This window comes from Mus pahari, chromosome 11, assembly GCF_900095145.1.
Source record: "Mus pahari chromosome 11, PAHARI_EIJ_v1.1, whole genome shotgun sequence".
NCBI classification, from domain to species: Eukaryota; Metazoa; Chordata; class Mammalia; order Rodentia; family Muridae; genus Mus; species Mus pahari.
The window spans coordinates 15,806,716-15,826,876 of NC_034600.1; the positions used below are offsets into that span (position 1 = coordinate 15,806,716).

Here is a 20,161-nt window from a genome sequence, read left to right on the forward strand (position 1 = left end):
GACGTCCTGAACATTTCCCTTTAAGTACTTCCTTATAACTATGTTAGGAAAGCACAGGGCAGCTGCTGCAGACACACAGTCATTTTCCTGAGAGAAAGTAGAGAAAATAGGAACCATGTGGTATTGAATCAAACTGTGTGCAAAGTCCTGACTGTTAGTAAAGGAATCAGGCATGCACCCATCTGAATTTAGCCTGTTGATTTGCTATCCAGAATACATCTCACTAGTTCTTTTGGCCTCCCACTGATTTACAGAGCAACAAAAAAGTTTCAAAATGTAAATGCAATGACTCTCTCCTGAGTCAAAGGCTACTATTTTAGCATAAAATCTATACTCCATTCTATCACCTGTTAGGCTTGGCATGCTCTGGTCCTTTCTGACCTTCATGGTGAATCGCTTGTGCTTTTTGCTGAACTTGTTTGCTCATTGGCATTTTAGTTCCATCGATGGTACGCATTTCTTTAGGCTTTTGTGCTTTCAGGCACGCTGTTTTCAGTGTTCTTCTCTCCATATCTTACATTAGGATGCTGGTTAAAATCCTCTTCTAGGGAAGTTTTCCTCTTTGTTTTTTCTTTTTTAATATATCTAATAAATAAAGACTCATATTTTTCACCATTCATTTGTTTTTTTTTTCATGTTCCAATTTATTTTTCATTAGAAAATAATTAATTCTTCCATGACTGGAATAGAAGCATCAAAGGAGGCAGGAATTTTGGCTTCATTGGATTTGATTTTGAATCAAGTGCATAACCATGCCAGAGTATCTGGACCATGCTGGGCTCTCCATAAATAGCTAGTGAATAAACAAATGAGAGGTAGACTAGAAGTGCATGTTCTTCTTTGGCTCTGGCATCATTGGAGTTCAGCTGAAAATTACTACTAAAGAAGTTAATTTTAAACTGTCTAATAAGAACTGTACTATGTATTTCATTTAGAAAAACAGACTTACAAAAATAATTTTAGAGTTTGAGAGATTGCCCAGTGACTGAAACACTTGTTGTGCAGCCATGAGGACCTGAATTTGAATCCTAAGCTCCCACAGAGCAAACCAAACGTGCTCTCCTAATGTGCCTGTCACTGTGGTAGGCAGAGATAGAAGGATCTCTTAGGCTTGCTGCCCAGCCTGACAGAAATCAAACAAAGAAAACCCACATAACTTATGAGCCCCATCCAAGTTCCAGAAGAGATTCCTCCCTCAAAGGAGTAGGGCAGAAGAGTAAGGAGTGAGAGGGGCCACCAGTGCCCTCTCCTCCTCTACTCTGTGTATGTGTGAGTATATACACATGTGCGTACACCACACCCCACATAGTACGGGGTGGCCGTCTTGAAACAATTTTAAAAGGACAAATTCTTTGAAGAAAACAGGTTCTTAAGATACTTCAGTTTTGTGATTTTTCACTCATTATTTTTCAAAGCCAAATAACTAAATTTAGTCTTTTAAATAAATTATTACTTAGGTATTCTTCTAACTACCATACATTCCCCATGATTTGTGGATTCTACCCTTGAGATTTTCCCACATACTAAAATTTGTAACATCGGAGTCACTGTGGGTAGAGCCTTAGTAGTCGGCCATGGACTTTCACAAATAGTGAAAAGTTTGTGTGAATCTCGTGTATGTCCCCAGTTGGGAGCTAACAAGGAAAATCTGCTTGATTGTTTTAATTCTCCTAAATAGGCATCCCTTTTGTCCAGTTAAGGCTACTCCTATTTTACTTTGACTTTAATCCCTGCTTTCCGAAAGCAAAGGCAGGGCCTATTGTAAGGTCAAGGATGGCCAGGATTAAGACCAAATAAAGTATAAAAGAAAATGGTCTCCAAACATAAGGCAGAGTCATTGCCTGATACTTGTATGGATACAAAAGCTGATGTATATCATAGAAATTATGTCAGAATGAATAGACAAAAATTGTCAGAATGAGCAGAACATGGGAAAATGGCATATTCATGATTGCAGACATTAGAAAAGCTATATTCAGACATGAGATAGTGCTGCTTGCTGTGAAGTCATTGTTAATGAGTCAGCAATCTTACATAAAGCGTTTAAAAACAGAAACACATATAACATGGTTATGTCTTGATCAGTTAATGAAAGTTGTTGTGACCAGAGGCTCGCAGGAACCTAACCCTGTATTTCCTAGGAGCAATGATTCAGTGTTTCGCTGCGACTATAGAACATAACTACCCCGAATAACAAGTCAACTGTAAGTTAAAATTTTGTACTTGAATAGAAATTGCAGGAAGTTCCTCCTCACCTATTAATTGTAATTAGAGACTTTTTGGTGTGTGTGTGCGTGTGTGTGTGTGTGTGTGTGTGTGTGTGTGTGTGTATTCATTGAACTAAGAAGGAAACAGAATTATTTTGTTTCAGTGATCCTTTTTAAGCACTTACTATATGCCAGCAATTATACTAGCTTTGTATTATATAAAAATTAGTAAAATAGTGAGTCAGCTTCAAGAAAATTAGAGTATTACTCTGTTTCCATCTAGCTGACTGGCAGATAGATGGCATGTAGAAAGATTCATCGAATTCAGGAAACGTCTTTCCTTATAATATTATAAAAGATGCACATATAAGATATGGGCAAAAGTAGGCACATGGTTTCTATGTCCTTTGCATGTAGAATTTGGAGTATTATCAAAAATTTTGAGAAGGACCACTAGAGTTCTCACATTGCAGATCCCCCTCTTGGATCTTTATTCTCATTACTAAAGTTTAAGAAGAGCCTCAGAAGAAAAATTTGGGTCAACTTTATTGAGTCTTAAAAGAAAACTACAGGGCAGTTGTCTGGAGAGTCAAGATGGAGAACAGAAAGTGTCTCTTAAAAGTTAGGCATTGAGGTTCATAAGCAGGAAGCCACTGCTAAGTACTAGGGTTGGGAATCATTAGACAAAGAGCAAGGTACCCAAAGCATCAGGTGTAGAATGTTGTAAAGAAGGCAAGGGGAACTTGCAACTTCCTGAGCATTTTAGAAAAGAAATCAGCCACACTGTGAACAACTTTACAGAGGATGGGAATTCTGGGAAGTAAAGGTTTGTTATCTTATTAAAGGAGTAAAATATTCCTCCCCTCAGATTTCATTTCTGTGGCTAGAGGTAAAGGACCTTTCCTGCCACCTTAACATTCTCCTTTAAAAGAGGTAGCCCTGTAATCATTTAGGAGACGGGTTGAATTGGGGAAAATATATTAACACACTTCTATGTTAAAAGTTTAGACGTCCAGTTTGAAAGCTGCCCACAGAAGGGATTACTGCAGTTTTGGTTTCCTGCCTTCGTGTAGAGCAAGGCTGGTATCTGTAGGAAGCTGGAAAACAGAACTCCTGTCTAGGTTTCCTGGACAGAGCTGAGCTGTGAGATCTGAGTTTCATGCCAGGAAAGGAAGTGGGGCATGGGAGGCCTGGAAGATTAGGAGATATGAAAAGTCACAGGCAGATAGAAACAGTTTATTCACTGCAGCCAAGGTCTCAAAGTACTCCCCAGCCACACTGAAGGGCATGGTCAAGTATGCAGGCTTGTACGCAGACCTGACACACGGGCAGCAGCCTCTGTCTTCAAGACTATGTAAACAAAACCCATGGGGAAGCTGCAGTTCTGCCAACAGTAGCCATCATATATAGATGCAATCACTATTCACTTGAGGTTCTCCAGACCTGCCGTGTGTTTCCTTCCTAGCCCTCGGGATGCTTGTGTTGATCATGCTAAGTGTCCAGAGTAGCCATAGCAATGCTATGTTATCAAAAAATATACATTGTCCTCTGCACCCAACAAAAGAACACCTTGAAGGTTTCTCCTTCTGGACCCATCCATGTAAACCAGAAGATTGCAACAAGCTTTGAAATCCAAAGTTTTTAAGGAAATTTCCTGCAAAGGTAGAATTTTATGTGGTAGATTTTATATCATTGATTTAAATGATTGAACTCACACTCTAGTCTCTTTCCCATGACTGGAAGTTAAAGTTTCAACCCTTTAATCATATGTTTGGGGTTTCCATGACCAGTTTCTACTGTTAACTTATTAGCATAACAAGCACCTGTCAGGTTGGGCTTCTGAAGCATTGTCTAGATGAACAATGAACAGGTGATACATTCTGTATTGTATCACTGGAGTACTGCCCTGTGAAACAGGAAGTAAGTTGGAGTATAGATGTTTAAAGCCAGATAGAAGAATATCTGCAAAAACATCAAAAGATGAAAGAATTTAAGAAATAAGTATCATTTAGTCAAGATAGTGTGTGCTCTTTTGAAGTAGGGGATGACTGAAAAGGAATCAGGAGAAGTGAGCTCTGGGCTCATCCTGCAAGCTATGGAAGCAGAACGTCACAAGTCCTGTACACGTTTCAGGTCTTACACCTGCATTTTCAGAGTAGATCTTATTAGTTCACAGTAGCTAGCACTTAGACTTGTTTTACGTGTTCTTGGCTCCATCTACCCTCACTCCAACATATTTTGGTGCAAATTACAAACATTGTATTATTTTAGCCATAAATATTTCAGTACCTTTCTAAATTATGTAAGCTTTAAAATTAACACAATCCCAATGCCATCTCAGAGTTTTAACAAGTTTTTAATGTGCAATATTGAGTTATGACTCAAATTGTCAACTCTAACATTTTTTTGAAAGAGCAAGCTAGTCATTGATATTTAAATTTAGGTGTCGCATTATAATCTAGAGTTTTGTGATTTTAAAAAGTAGTATAGCAATACAAGGTTTGTATTCATTCTTTATAATAATATAATGGTAAGGACCTTGAGGAAAGTCTTTGCATAGTCTACACATTGTACTGCCTAGAGTAGCCTTGAGACGGGTTTTTATGGGCTGATGTACTTTGACAGAATATGTGTTATGGAAAAAGAAGTAAGAATGGGCTCAGGGTGGGAGGATGAGAAGGATGTCCAAGAAAGGCAGGAAGATGAGGTAAGAGAGTGTTGTGAGAGTCATGGCTATGGAAGACTAAGTAGAGCACAGGTCCAGAGTAGTGTGTGCAGTAGAATGGGGAGAGTTTACAGCATTGCACAATACTGATAGCAGCATATGGATACACTAAGGGTAAGATAGAACTACTACATTTAAGTGACTGGTAAATAGTGAGGCCTCTGTAAACCAGGAAAGTCATAGTGAAGTGGTTGATGCTTGGGAAGATTCAATGATGTGGATATCTTGTGTAATAGAAAAGAAAAGAAGGAAAGATATGTAAATGTGAGAGAACATGCAGTCAGCTCTCTTAAAGATAACTATCACTTGGTTCAAATAGAGAATTGGTAGAGATTTTCTTGCAGAGTTTGTGTGATTTTTGCCTAGGAAACAGCAGGCTGTTAGAAATACAGGGTACCGGCCCGGCATCTAGTAAGTGCTTACTGGTGCTGGCTGGGCGAGCATCTCACCCCAGGGCTTCAGCAGCAGTGTCTGTTCGCTCAGCACTTGTCACTTGACTATTTTCCTACAGTGTCCTCTAATTGGAAACTCGGTAAATACTTGCAAACGGATTACCTGGTCATTTAAGTGACTTATTTCAAAGGGCTCTTTTTTCCTTCCTTAGTTTGAGATGGTATCAACATCCTTCCGAAGAAGAATTAAGAATCCTTGCAGGGAAGCAGCAGAAAGGAAAAAGTAAAAAAGACAGGTAAGTTATATTAATGAGCTTCTAATTTATTAAACATTTAACATAATTTATGCAGATATATTTGTTTCAATTAAAGGACTATTTATTAATGATGTAAGTAATTGATAAATTTCAGATCAGAACTCTTGCAAATTCCAGTAAAGTAAAAATTAGAATATAAGTACAAAATAATGATTGCTGTACTCAAAGATTAACTTTAAGTAGATAGTATTTTTGACATCAGAACTCATGTAAATCTCAGTGAAAACAGGAAGTGCAAGACAATTGTTTTACTCGACAATGGTTAACCTCATTCTGATTTAAGTTATGAGAACGATGTTAGAGATGTTTACGTGGCTTAAGAGACGAGCAGCAGGCTCTCTGTAAGTCTTTGAGAGATGCCGTTTTGGAGTCTTTGCGGGGTTGGGGGTACTTTTACTAGATATGGCTTTGTAGGTTCCCTTTAGTCGCTGCATTGCTTTTTTCTATGGCGCTACTGAACAAAAAGCTCTACCACTGAGCTGTAGCCCTTGCCTGGCTCTTTATATTTTGTTTAATGTTTTAACTGTCTGCTAACAGGCCTTCTTAAATCAGTCACCTCTGTAAATTGCAAAGACTAGACGTAGTCATATGTAGAACTCTGATGGCTTTAAAGTTGCATACCCCTATTTAAATCTCAGAGAAAGCCTGTGTTGACTCGAAAGTCCACATTAGCTTCAATGTCCTCAGCTGGGGATCACTTGAGGATATCTTTTTTATTAATCTTGAATTTCAGTGGATTATTAATCATAAGCCCTTCCCTTTTTTATATTTCAGTACTTTAATAAAGTATTCTTAACCAATGTTTTTGTTCATAGGATATTATTATGTACAGCTGCTACTTAATATCGACAGCCATCCTAAGTAGTTTAATTTACATTTTACTAAAATGCTGTTGATTAGAAGTGCTGAACCAGAGGCTGGGATGATGGTGCAGTGGTCAAGGATGCCGGCTGTTCTATAGGTGCTGATTCAGTCCCTGGCACCCAGACTCACAAACTGTCTAATTCCAGTTCCGTTGGCTACAATGTCCTCTTCTGGTCTCCAAGAGTACTGTGTGTATGTGCTATACAGACTATGGAAGAAAACCCATATATCCAAAAATGATAAAAAATAATTTTAAAAAATGTTAAATGGATTTCTCAAGTAAATACTTAAGGACCAGTATTTTAATATAGGTTGATTTTTTTTAGTTTCTTTTTGTTGTTATTGTTTATTATTTTCAACCACTAAACTCAGCAGATGGCCACTGTTCCCATGTTTAAACAACTGTGGGATTTAAATATGGAGTTTATTATTCATTTCAAAAATATTCAGATTCTTTTTGGATACCTAATAATCTGTTAATTTGCTTTTTTTAGACTTGAGTTCTCATGTACCTCAGGCTGACACAGGATGACCTTGAACTTCTGATCCTCCTGCCTCTAATTCCCAGTAGCAGCAGATAACCATTCCTGGCTTATGCCATCCTAGAGCAAACCAAGGGCTTGGTGCAAGCCAGGCAGGCAGTCTCCACTGAGCTGAGTGTATAGCTCGTCTGGGATCGCTCAGTGTGGAAGCTATAGAAGGATGCACTGGTGATGCTCCCTTCTCACGAACAGCAGCAGTAGGACTTGGGTCACTTATGTGAAATATTGTCACGGAGAGCCCCCATGTTTTCTTAAGAGAAAATACAAGGTTGAAAATAATGGTGTTTAAACTGGGCTTATTACTTTGTATATCCATTTGATTGTCCTTAAAACTTACATTGGGGAGTGACAGAATATATTTAAAGAACTTTGCTGGGTTTCCCCATCTGGAAGTCTTTGTAGGCACCTCCACAGTTGCCTTTCATGTTTATGAATTTCCTATATACATTAATTTTAATATACTTATTCATCTCTGACCTACATTACAGCTGTGTTTATGTGTATATGTATGTACATGAACATTCAAAGAGAATTTTATTTTCTCTTCCTTTCCTTTAATCTTGTACCTTCCAAAGAGATACTAGGTTGCTTTTAAATTTGCAAAAGAGAGTAGGAAAAATCGTTGTGAAACACAATACTAGCAAGTTAGATTTTGATGCTCTTTCAGTATAGGTAATTCTTCCCCTGGTCATCTACATGGTCACATAATTTACCTCAGCACCTTGTAGTCTGCTTTGGAAAACTGTTTTGGAGTATGTGACCTTCCTCTAGGGTGACAGTACAACGAAGCTAAAAATCTCTTGTCTTTAGGATAATGTGTGCACTTGGATAACTAAGTGTTTTATTTTTGTGTTACTTATCTAATTTTTGCAGAAAATACAATGGCCATATTGAAAATAAGCCATTAACCATTCCAAAAGACATTGACCTTCATCTAGAAACCAAGTCTGTTACAGAAGTGGATACTTTAGGTAAGGGCAATCTTGTAAAGTGTTCTGCATACACCAGTCTGTGTCAGTGAAAAAACTGTATCTGTTGTGGGTGTGGTTTTGTTTGCATGGAATCTAACCACTCACTTTCTCAAATATATTTAAAAATTTTTTTCAAAGGCTTTATTCAAATGAAGTTTCTCTTTTCTGTTTCTATAGTATTCTTCTCCCCAGTCTGGAGAGCGGCACACTTGCTCAGCCTTGTTGCAGCTTCTGGTTATTGGGCTGAAACCAGTCTTGTGATCATAAATTTCAAATTTATCTCTTTTAATAATCTATTACTGTCATAATGAACTTTAAATCATATTTGCAAATTGAGATATCTAAATTTTAGTAACTCAACTATTCTAATGGTGTTAGGGGTTAAGAAGTTAAGGTTTTATTTACAGTTCACCTTTATCGATTGAATATATCAAAATAAATAATGAACTTTACCCCTCAGTTTCTGTAATAATATGACGGTAATGATTTTAAGTTTAAAATGAATTTTATATAAAGCTAATTAAATGCTGGAAGGGGAAGATGTCTGAAGTGGTGTTCCTAACACTAGTTTTCAAGCCTTATAAATCATATTATATTATTAAAGAGACTTTTACAAATATAGATTCCTTATTCTCATCTTTAAAATCCATTGATTCTAGAACAGGTTCTGGGAATTTGACTTCAAAATTACCAGTGATTTTGATGCTTATTCAGATATGAGAGCCACTGGGTTTCATGAAAAATGGAGAACTACCACATTAATCAGTCTACACTTTTTATTAAAAAAATTTATACATTATATTCTGATCAAGATATATGGAACTTTCGGGATAGCATTTGAAATGTAAATAAAGAAAATAATAATAATAAAAGAAAAAAAAGATTTCCTATTCCCTAGCTCTTCCCACTTCTCTGCCCCCTCAGCTCTATGCCCTTCCCCCATTGTTTAGAAAATAAAACAAAACAAAAAACCCAAACAAACCAGAATTTTAAAAAGTCACAAAAAAACACACACACCACCACTACTATGTCTGCCACCTCCAATAAAATCCCACTAAAACCCATTAGAAACAGAATTGGAAACAATAATAAAGAAGCAAAAGATCAGTAAGACAAAAATACCCAAAACATTTTGAGATAGAAAGTTTACAAAAATGCCAGGTTTTGTGCTGGCCATCTATTGCTGGACATGGGGTCTATCCTAAGTGTAGCTAATAAAATACCCAGTAAGACTCGAGTGGAGAAAACAAGTGCAAGCCAGTGTCAGTTTGTTAGGGGTTAATTCCATAGCCACTATTTTTTTCTTAGCATTGGGATCCCATCTGACTTAAACTTTAGCAGGTTTTATGTGTGCTGCCAGTCTCTGAGTTCATGTATGTGTCAGGCCTGTTGTGTCTGAAAACACAATTTCCTTGTGGCCATCTTTTACCTCTGGCTCTTACCCTCTTTCCTCCTCCTCTCCAACGTGTCTTACTGAACCCTATGAGGAGGGATTTGACTTGATAAAGGCACACTTGGAACTGACTCTTCCAAAGCTTCTTGCTCTCAGCGCATTGTTCAGTTGTGGATGTCTGCGTTAGTTCCTATCTCCTGCAATAGGATGCTTCTCTGATGATGGCCAAGCAAGACAATAATCTATAGCAGAGTGTTGTTAAGAATCATTTATTATGTTCTTTTAGCAGTATTTGATTTTCCCCTAAGCCCATGGCCTATCCAGTGGCAGATTCTTGGCCACCTGAGCAGTGACGGGCATAGGTTCCATTTGCTGGAGTGTGATTCTAATCCAGTCAAAGAGTGGGTGGTTACTTGCACAACATTTGTGTGAGTATTTTACTACCATATCATGCAGGCAGGTTATCATTATGAATCACAGGGTTTGTAGTTGGATTAATGTTAACCTGTTTCCTCTGGTACATGCAGCATTTCTTCTAGTACCATGAACATAGTAGCAGGAAAGGCTCTAGATAGGTACCAGCTTGCCCTCTTTGTGTTCATTAAAATTGTATGTGCTATCTTCAGCTGTAGGGCCTTACCATAAATTTATAGAGAGCATCTAATGACCTGAGATATTTGGGGTTTCCCTGGGGCCTCTTTGTCTAACAATTCAACTAGATATAACCTATTCCTAGCACTAAAGTTTTTACTTGGTGGTGAAAACTGTCTAATTGGGTCATTATTATTGGAGCCTCCAACTATATTTTGTTCATATGTGTATACATGTTAGGAAGCTTCTGTGAGCTTTCATAGGATCCCTCAACTGGCCCTTAGTATTAGCTGTCCCTCTTGATATCTCCCTCTTTACCCTCTATTCCATCTTCTTCCCCATTTAATCCTCCTATTCCAGTCTCCCTTATGTCTCTCATATCTATGTATTTCATTTCATCTTTCTTGGGAAATCCTTCCCATCCCGTTAGTCCATTATCCAGTACCAAATTCCTGTGACTATATAGTTATATTTGCAGCATGCCAATTGAAGTCTTAAAAGATAACATCCACATATAAGCATGTTTATTTTTCTGGGTCTGGGTTACCTCACTCCAGATGATTATTTTTCCTAGTGCCATCCAATTAACTGCAAACTTAATAGTTTTGTGGTCTTTTTCTTTAACAGCCGAGTAATATTGCATTGTGAAATGTACCACTTGGTGGGCATCTACATTGTGTCTCATTATTGACTATGATAGAGTAACCAGGAACATGGCTGAGCGAGTGTCTGTAGTAGAATGTAGAGTCCTTTGGGTATATACCCAAGAGTGTTCTAGCGAGATCTTGTGGTAGGTGGATTCTCAGCTTCCTGGGGAACTGCCACACTGATTTCAGTAGCGACTGTACAAGTTTGTGCTCCCATCAACTATGGATAAATATTCCTTTACTCCACATCCTTGCCACCATAAGCTGTCATTTGTTGTAGTGATCTTGGCCATTCTTGTGGGTATAAAATGAAATCTCCAAGTAATTATGATTTGCATTTCCCTGATGACTAAGGATTTTGAACATTTCTTTTAAGTGTTTTTAGCCATTCATGGTTCCTCTTGAGAATTCTCCGTTTATATCTATACCACATTTTTAAATTAGTCCATATTTCTTGATGTCTAGTGTTTTTCTTTGCATATTCTGGACATTAGCCCTTATCGGAAGTATAATTAGTAAAAATCTTTTCCCATTCTAAATGTAGTCTGCCACTTTGTCCAAATGATGGTATTCTTTGCCATATAGAAGCTTTGTTTGATAAAAATCCATTTATTAACTGTTCTTTGTGTCTGTACCTATCAGTATTCTGTTCCAAAAATTATTTTCCTTCACCAAGGAGTTCAAGACTATTCCCCACTTTCTCTTCTATCAGATTTAGTGTTTCTGGCCTTATGTAAGGGCCTTTATCCATTTAAAGTTATATATTGTGTGAAGTGAGAAATACAGATGAATATTTTTCATTCATCTATAGGCAACCATCCAGTAGGTCCAGCACTATTTGTTGTTGTCTTTTTCCCATTGTATATTTCTGGCTTTGTCAAAAATCAGGTGTCCATAGGTATACAGACTTACATATGGGTCTTTAGTTTGATTCCATTTATCAGTGTACCTACTTTTATACCAATAGCATGCTGTTTTTATTGCTATAGATCTGTAGTATACCTTGACATGAGGTATGGTGATACATCTTGTAGTTCCTTTATTATTCAGAATGTGTTAGATATCCTGGGTTTCTTGTGTTTTCATTTGAAGCTGAAAATTGTCCCTACAGTTCCTGTAAAAAATTGTGCTGTAACTTTGATGGGGGTTGCACTGAATATGTAGATTAATTTTAGTGGGATGGCAATTTTCAGTATATTAACAATAACTATTGATGATCATGGGACATCTTTCCATCCTCTGATATCTTCAATTTCTCTTTTCAGTGTCTTAAAATTTTTATTATACACTTATTTATTTCACTTACTTGGTTAGAGGTGTCCCATGTGTTTTTGTTGTTTTTGAGGCTATTATGAAAGCTTTTGCTTTCCTGACTTATTTCTCACTCAGTTTGTCATATATATGTATTCTGATTTTTGTTAATTTTATAGTCTGCTACTTTGCTTAAACTTTTATGAGCTGTAGTAGTTTCCTAGTGGAATTTTTAAGGCCACTTATATATGCTATTATATCATATACTAAAAAAGATACTTTGATGTCTTCCTTTTTTTTTATTTACACAATTTTTATTAGATATGGTCTTCATTTACAATTCAAATGCTATCCTAAAAGTCCCCTTACCCTCCCCCCACCCTGCTCCCCAACCCACCCACTCCCACTTCCTGGCCCTGGCATTCCCCTGTATTGGGGCATATAATCTTTGTAAGACCAAGGGCCTCTCCTCCCAATGATGGCCAAGTAGGCCATCTTCTGGTACATATGCAGCTAGAGACACAAGCATAGGGGGTACTGGTTAGTTCATATTGCTGTTCCTCTTATAGGGTTACAGATCCCTTCAACTCCTAGGGTACTTTCTCTAGCTCCTCCCTTGGGGGGGGGCCTATATTCCATCCAATAGATGACTGAGCATCCACTAATGTATTTGCCAGGCACTGGCATAGCCTCACAAGAGGTAGCTATATCAGGGTCATGTCAGCAAAATCTTGTTGGCATGTGCAATAGTGTCTGCGTTTGGTTATGGCGTGAATCCCCTGATGGGGCAATCTCTACATGGTCCTTCCTTCCATCTCAGCTCCAAACTTTGTCTCTGTAACTCCTTTCCTGTGTATTTTGTTCCCCATTCTAAGGAGGGATTAAGTATCCACACTTTGGTCTTCCTTCTTCTTGAGTTCCATATGTTTTGTAAATTGTATCTTGGGTATTCTAAGTTTCTAGGCTAGTATTCATTTATCAGTAACTGCATATCATGTGAGTTCTTTTGTGATTGGGTTATCTCACTCAGGATGATACCCCGCAGATCCATCCATTTGCCTAAGAATTTCATAAATTAATTGTTTTTAATAGCTGAGTAGTACTCCATTGTGTAAATGTACCACATTTTCTGTATTCATTCCTCTGTTGAGGGACATCTGGGTTCTTTCCAGCTTCTGGCTATTATAAGTAAGGCTGCTAGAAACATAGTGGAGCATGTATTCTTAATACAGGTTGGAATATCTTCTGGATATAAGCCCAGGAGAGGTATTGCTGGATCTTCTGGTAGTACTATGTTCAGTTTTCTGAGGAGCCGCCAGACTGCATGCAGTCTAATGTAGACCCCATGCAGACTTCAAGGTTGCTGCTTCAGTCTCTGAGCATCTGTGATGTCTGTGTGGCTGATTCTCCTGGTTCTTTCACCCCCTGGATTCCTCAGTCCATCCTTCCCCTCTCCCATGGCATACACTGAGCTCAGCTGTGCCTCTCTGCATCTGTTTACATCAGCTGCTGGGGGAAGCCTCTCTGCTGACAATAGCAATAGACACCAATCTAAAATTGTAGTAGAATACTGTTAGGTATTGACGTTTTTTCCTAATTTATAAAAAAAGTAAATAACGGGGCACAGTTATATTCTGGATCTTAAAAAACAAACCAGTGAGAATTTGGCTATTTTAAGTTAATATACTTCAATAATGTGGCTTTAGCATGTAGTTTCTTGAACATATGGTTTCATGTAGACAGTTTTGAGAACTACTTGGAAATGGTACTAGTTTAACAACTGGTACATTTAATAACAGGAACATTCTTGTTAACCAGAGTAGCAGTGACATGTTCCTTGGTGTTTATGTGCCTCCACAATGCATGCTGTGTCTGTATGGTTATGTGGAGGAGTTGTTGCACCTTTCCTTTTCATGCTACAACTTATTGAAGTGCCTCATACAAGCAAGCACTTTACAGCTGAGCTCTCCGTGCTCTGTGAACTTCTTTTGACTCCCACTGTTCTATTGGAGAGACATACATGAGTATGAACTCAATGTTTTTATTGAATAGAAGTAAAAAAACATGACCATATGGGTTAATAATATGGCCAAGGATATCAGTTTTACTTTGGTTCCCTGTGTACATAATTGATAACTATCACAAAGTGGAGGAAATAAGCCACATTACACTTTGAAAAACGTTGAAATCAAATGCATAATTTGTTGTACTGTCAGAGACTTGTACTTTGAATAAGCGCTGAATTATGAATTCATTGTTTGAAGGGCTATGGCTATATGTAGAATCAGCATTCTATTAGTTTTTCCTACTTCTAAGAGAGACTAAGAAGTGCACTTGTTCACTTACTATGTGTACAGTAACTCACAGAATCACTCCTATCAGTGGTTAAGAACAAATGTAAACTTCTGTAGAAATTGTTTTCATTCAAGTTAATGTTAACACAGCTAAATACACCAGAAGAAAATTTTTCATGTAATTTTTATAGAGATAAGCTAATGGGTTAAGAAGACACAAATATATTTGCATTCATGTTTTAACAGCAATTTAAATATGTTTTAGTGATCAGTTCAAGATTTTTTTTTACTTAATTTATGGGCTATCAAATTTTGGTTTTAACTGCTAAATTTGACAGATGCATTTTTATTCGTAAAATCTACAGTTCAAGTCTGCAAATAGAATGGAGTCTAACATACTTAATGTTACATGGATTTATCCTCATAAGCTTGACATTTAACTGCAACTTGTCTTGACCTTTTCTTTTTCAGCACTGCATTACTTTCCAGAATACCAGTGGCTGGTGGACTTCACGGTTGCTGCTACCATTGTATATTTAGTAACTGAAGTCTATTACAGCTTCATGAAGCCTACACAGGAAATGAATATCAGCTTAGTTTGGTGCCTCCTGGTTTTGTCTTTTGCAATGTATCCTTCAAACCATCATTAACATTGTGAACTTACCTTTTTTTTTTTTTTAACTTAATACCATTAGACCTTGTGTTTAATTTTGAAAAGATTTGTCAGAGAATTTTCCTTTGTTGAATTCTTTACAGAATTTTCAGGATATGTTAACTTTCTTCTTAGACAATTTCTTACTGGATGTGATCAGTTTATTGAATGTGATCAATTTTTTGTTACAAGTTACAGTGTAACTTTATCACATTCAATAAACATTTTTCTTGTAACTTCTTAAAATTTCAAAATGTAGGAAAAGATGTAACTTTTTTTCCATTTCTTTTTTTTATCCATGAAGCATATCAGAAAGGCTATCAGACATTTTCACCTCTGTAATGAGCTCTATATTTGTACTGGGAATAAAGAGAGGATTTCCTTCCGGGTGCTTAATTACTCTGTGATCCTGAGACATAGCTATTCTAATACGCCCTTCTCTTGCAGTCCCTCCAGTACAGATAGCAGCATGTCATTAAGTTTCATTCAGGGTTACTGTGCTACCTACCTATGAAGATCTTGTTTGTAGCAAAACATATTTTACTGCCTTCCTTCAATAATTTATCTTTATTTCATGGAAAGTAAGCTTTCCCAGAGTGGTGATTCATCAGTAGATCAGAACTTCATTTCCATCTTGTTTGCCATAGAACTATCCTTCTGAAACCCTCATTTCTTTATAAACTTGAAACAGTTATGTTTAATGTGTTACTCTATGTGTGCACATGCTGGAAGAGCAGAGAACAGCTGGCAGGAGTCTGCTTCTTCACCATGTTGGTTTGAGACAGGGCTCAGGCTTGCCACCCAGCACCTTCACCTTCTCGGCCATCTCCACTTCCGTCTTCCCCAGCCTTTGCAGGGACTTGTTCTGAAGCACTGTTCTCTGCCGTCCTAAAAAATCCCCAGGTCCCTTTCAGGTGCCTTGGCTCACTATTTGAAAGCATGAACTCTTGTGTGATGTCTTTAGAAAGTAGTTTCTGAAGTTTTATGTGCATCAAGCTGTCTTCTTAAACAGTTGATATTTTAACTCAGCAGAAAATTCAAAACCAGTATTTCTTTAGAATTTTGTGTTAAAGAACTGGATGCCCTATTAACTCTCATGTTGTGTGTGCCACCCCTCCCCCCACACACACCTGGAACTTCTTTTCTATTTTACTATTTTTTGTTTTTTTAATTATTATTGGTATTCTGAAGTTTTCCTGTTAAGTCCTCTTTTACCCTTTAGATTAACAAAAGAAAAGCTAGATTCTGTACCTTGGGGAGGATTTGGTTTTGTTTTTTTGTTTGTTTTTGTTTTATGTTTTTTGAGACAGGGTTTCTCTGTGTAGCCCTGGCTGTCCTGGAACTCACTTTGTAGACCAGGCTGGCCTCAAACTCAGAAATCAGCCTGCCTCTGCCTCCCAAATGCTGAGATTAAAGACATGTGCCACCACTGCCCGGCTTGGATTTGGTCTTATTCTTGTAAAATCACCTGTTTTGAAAATTCGTGTTCATGAGTTCTAGGAAGCTTTTTTGTAATTTTCTGATGATTTTTTCTTCATTTGAACATTTTGGGGATACTTATTGCTGAGAAAGTAGAGTCACCTATATTAGCCTCTGGAATTGTCTGTATTTCATATGTATGGTTATTATAATTTTGTATTTTTTAGGAAATTTTCTTTCTCAACTATTTCCTTATGTTTCTCACTTAGACTTTTACTACAGTTTAAAATGTTAGTAAGCTCTTTATTTTTTTAACTCCTTTGAAAATCTGTCTTATTACATTTTGTGTTTTTTTATTAGTGATAAATATTCCTTATAGCATGCTTCTCTTTCTACTTTAGTTAAAATTTATACATTTGTGGGAATGGATATACTTCCTATGCAGATTATTTTATGTGATATGGCCATTAACATATTATTAAAGAAACAAGCATACATTGTGACTAGCTACTCACATATTTTCTGTCATTTTTCATTTTATTTCACATTGCTTCATGTGATGGCAGCAATCTTACACAGTCCTTAGCAATGAACTAGTTCTACTCCATTTAAGTGGTGTTCTCATAAAGGGTTCCAAACAATAGCATCTCCCCCACAGGAATATTGGGGTTTGCTGTATGTTCATAGTATAGACTACAGAAGATAGTAGAGTTTACGTACAATCCAGGCAATTTTCTTTAAGCTTTAACTCTGTGTGTGAAGATGTTAGAGAAAAGAAAGTAGTAGAATAGTATATATAACTAGGTATGTGAGTTTTATTTAACATTGAGTGTGAGATAATAACCTACTGCAGTTACGTCCATTCTAGACATGGAATTAAATGCCATACACCAAAGAAGAATGTGCTGACAGCCCGTGCTTGTCCTAGCTTCAACTGCTCTCATCTTTATGAATCAAATCTACTAGCAGTGACTACTGTCTAGGATTTCTTCATCTCCTTATTGTATGTCCCTACTTATGAATCAAATGCAGGTCTCTGCAGATTTCCAAGGACATATACATTAATTGATTCAGATATTCTCTGCAGTTGTTACTAATGAAATATTCTTGATTAAAGTAGTTCTCAAATTAGAAACATTTAACTTAATCAGTTTAGTGAGTAAGTTACATAGGCCAGTTGTTTTATTTACATAATCATTTGTTCCTTTTCTTAGTGTATTTATGTTGATGTACTTACATTGGACAGCAGACACATTGTCTGTAGTCTTGAGAGTCCTAAAAGAATGAGACTGGCATTTTGAATTCATGATACTAAATTTAAATGTTGGAGCCTGGATGTGGGCCACCTCTTGTCATCAGTGCACTCTAAACTGACCCTGACTTCCCTCCTTGTTGGTTTGTAGCTCTGCACATCATCAGTGACCAGGCTTTATGCTTCAGTCCTATTTATGCCATGAGCTACAGTGTAAGGCAATGACAGCACAGGGAAGCCGCTGTACTGATGGTCTTTACTTCATGTGACGTCCTAGAGTTCTAGGGAAATGTCTCTGATCTTATGATTATGGAACATTTTAGTCTCATTATGAAGAAATGAAAAGCAAAGAGGTAGAACCATCATAGCAAGAGCCAGTGGCTTGTGATAGAAGTCAACATAGCGCTGTGATAGAAGTCATCATAGCAAAAGCCAGTGATGCTGTGATAGAAGTCAACATGCCAAAGTAGTTTACAGCAGACAGGCAGGGCTTAAAATAAACTTTCCGGAGAATAAACTAGCCCATAGTAGTGTTGAGTCAATTACATGAATTTCAAGGAGAAAGCTATGCTGCAAAAAATTCTAAGGCTTTTCAGACCTATTGTGCTTGGTTAAAGTACTAAACCATTAGTCACATTTCCACACTGTATTATACAGTGTCAAATATGTAAGATTCAAAAGCCATTATGCATATACCTAGCTGGAGTTTTTAATTTGTTATTATTATGGACATGCAAATATTTATAAAACCAAGTCGTAGTTTAAATGAAAATAAGTCCTAAGTTTTTCCAGTTGTGGCAGTTTTATTTGTAGACATGCAAAGGTATAGAAGTTAAATGCTACCTTATTTGCTGTGGGAAATAGCCATAGCAACTTAGGGTGAGTCAGTTCCTAGCTACTTCTAAATCCCTTAAAAGGTTACAGATTACTATTACTATATTCTTCCTTTGTACAGATGTGTTGCTTTAAATTAATATGGAAGTTGGAACTCTGAAATAGTTTGCTTTAGATGTCAGGTCTAGTCAAAAAGGATTCAAGGGTGGCCTTTTGTTTTATTAGAATCTAAAACCTTGGCAATTTCTGTTTTTTAAAATAAAGCCCATCTTTATGCTTTCATATATCTTTGATAGGTATTTTTCTCTATTATCTGGTTAGATTTACCCTGACCCACTATAAGGTTATTTTGTGACGTACTTTAAAACATGTATGATACTTTTTTCTAATATCTAGAAAAACTTTTGTTTCTTTTTTCTTCCTAATAAGCCTGCACATCTAGAATTGATAAAACTTTAATGTAATGTTATAAACCTTTTTACTGTTGAATTGGAATGATTTTCTTGAAATATTTTGCTAACTAAATCATAATAGTGAATGTGCTTATTATAAATTAACTTTAAATGAAAATGTGTAATAGAGATTTAATATTGTTTTTTAGGGTTTTGTTTGTCTCTTTGTTCTGTAGTATAGAATGAAAAATGTAATTGTCTTAGTTGCTTTTCCACCAAGAAAAGTAGAAGTGGGAAACTTAATCATTTGAATAGGGGAAAAATACTAGCGCTTTTAATAATAGTCACAAAAATAAGTATATCATCTCTCCATGGTTGAACTAATTTCAGTTTATATGAAATTCAGTTTAAGTTGGAACATGATCTCTTTCTAGCACCTTGAAGGCTAGTTATCAAGAAGTTTCATGTTTGGTGTGAGATTAATTTACGTCCTGTAGCCCAAGTATATGTGGTGTTTTCAGCAGTATGATTTTACTGTGCAGCTGTGATGTGTAGCCAAGTGTCATGACAAAAGCTTGTGATAGTTTTAATATTTCTTGGGCTTCTCTAACTAATAACTCATGGGGAGGTATCCCATGCCTCGCACTTTGACTTTTATTTAATAACCTGTGATTTCTGGGAGTGGCATTTTCCATCTCTGTGGGGTCCTTCTGCTCAAACTACTGTTTTGAAATTAGCTTGCTAACCTAGTCAGTTTCTGTAATAACTTTTTCCTACGTCCTTAGTTTTGATTAACCTGCTTGTTATTTTCTTTCCTTTTGCCATTTCTCCTACCCACACCTCCACTTAATTCATTAAGCCCACCCCAATGTCCTTTCTTTTGTACCCCATGGATCCTATTAGGCTTCCATTGGTTTTCCCACACTCTTCCTTATAAGCCTCTCCGCCCCCCAGTTTCCCACTTTCTACTTTCTTTTTCCCTATAATTTATTTCCCCTCCCCTTTAACGCACCTCCCCATATCTCCCTTTTAATTTCCTGACTTCAACTTGTCTTCCAAGTTAAATACACAAAACAAAAGTTTGCAAATAGGATATAAATATAAGAGGGAACTTGGGCCCTAAAATACCAGTTTTTCAGTTCTATCCATTTCTTTATTTTTTTGTTCTTTGCCTGAACAAAGAACAGCACTGCATTGTGTGTACATTTTTCTTATGTATTCATCTGTTGGGATATCCTAGCTGCTTCATTTTCTTCCTCTTGTGAATCCAAAACATGGATTGTGAGCCAAAAACATGGCTGTATGAGTGTCTCTGAGGTAGAGTATGAAGTCCTTTGTGGCTTAGGGGTAGTGTAGCTGGGTCTTAGTCCTTTGAATGTGGCTTAGGGGTAGTGTAGCTGGGTCTTAGTCCTTTGAAT

At 36.9% G+C, this 20,161-nt stretch overlaps 1 protein-coding gene across 6 annotated transcripts in view; it reads left to right on the forward strand.

Annotated features, from left to right (window-relative positions):
* Tmem161b (transmembrane protein 161B) overlaps positions 1-20,161 on the forward strand; it is a 72,030-nt gene that overhangs the window by 32,347 nt on the left and 19,522 nt on the right. For 4 of the 6 annotated variants that reach the window (XM_021208340.2, XM_029543953.1, XM_029543952.1 and 1 more), the window contains 3 exons: positions 5,537-5,620; positions 7,921-8,018; positions 14,666-14,822. In XM_021208340.2, coding sequence (XP_021063999.1) covers positions 5,537-5,620; positions 7,921-8,018; positions 14,666-14,822 — 339 coding nt within the window. Of the gene's footprint in view, positions 1-2,141; positions 2,205-5,536; positions 5,621-7,920; positions 8,019-14,665; positions 14,823-20,161 lie in introns of all 6 variants that reach the window. The other 2 variants (XM_029543954.1, XM_029543955.1) reach the window with 1 other exon arrangement.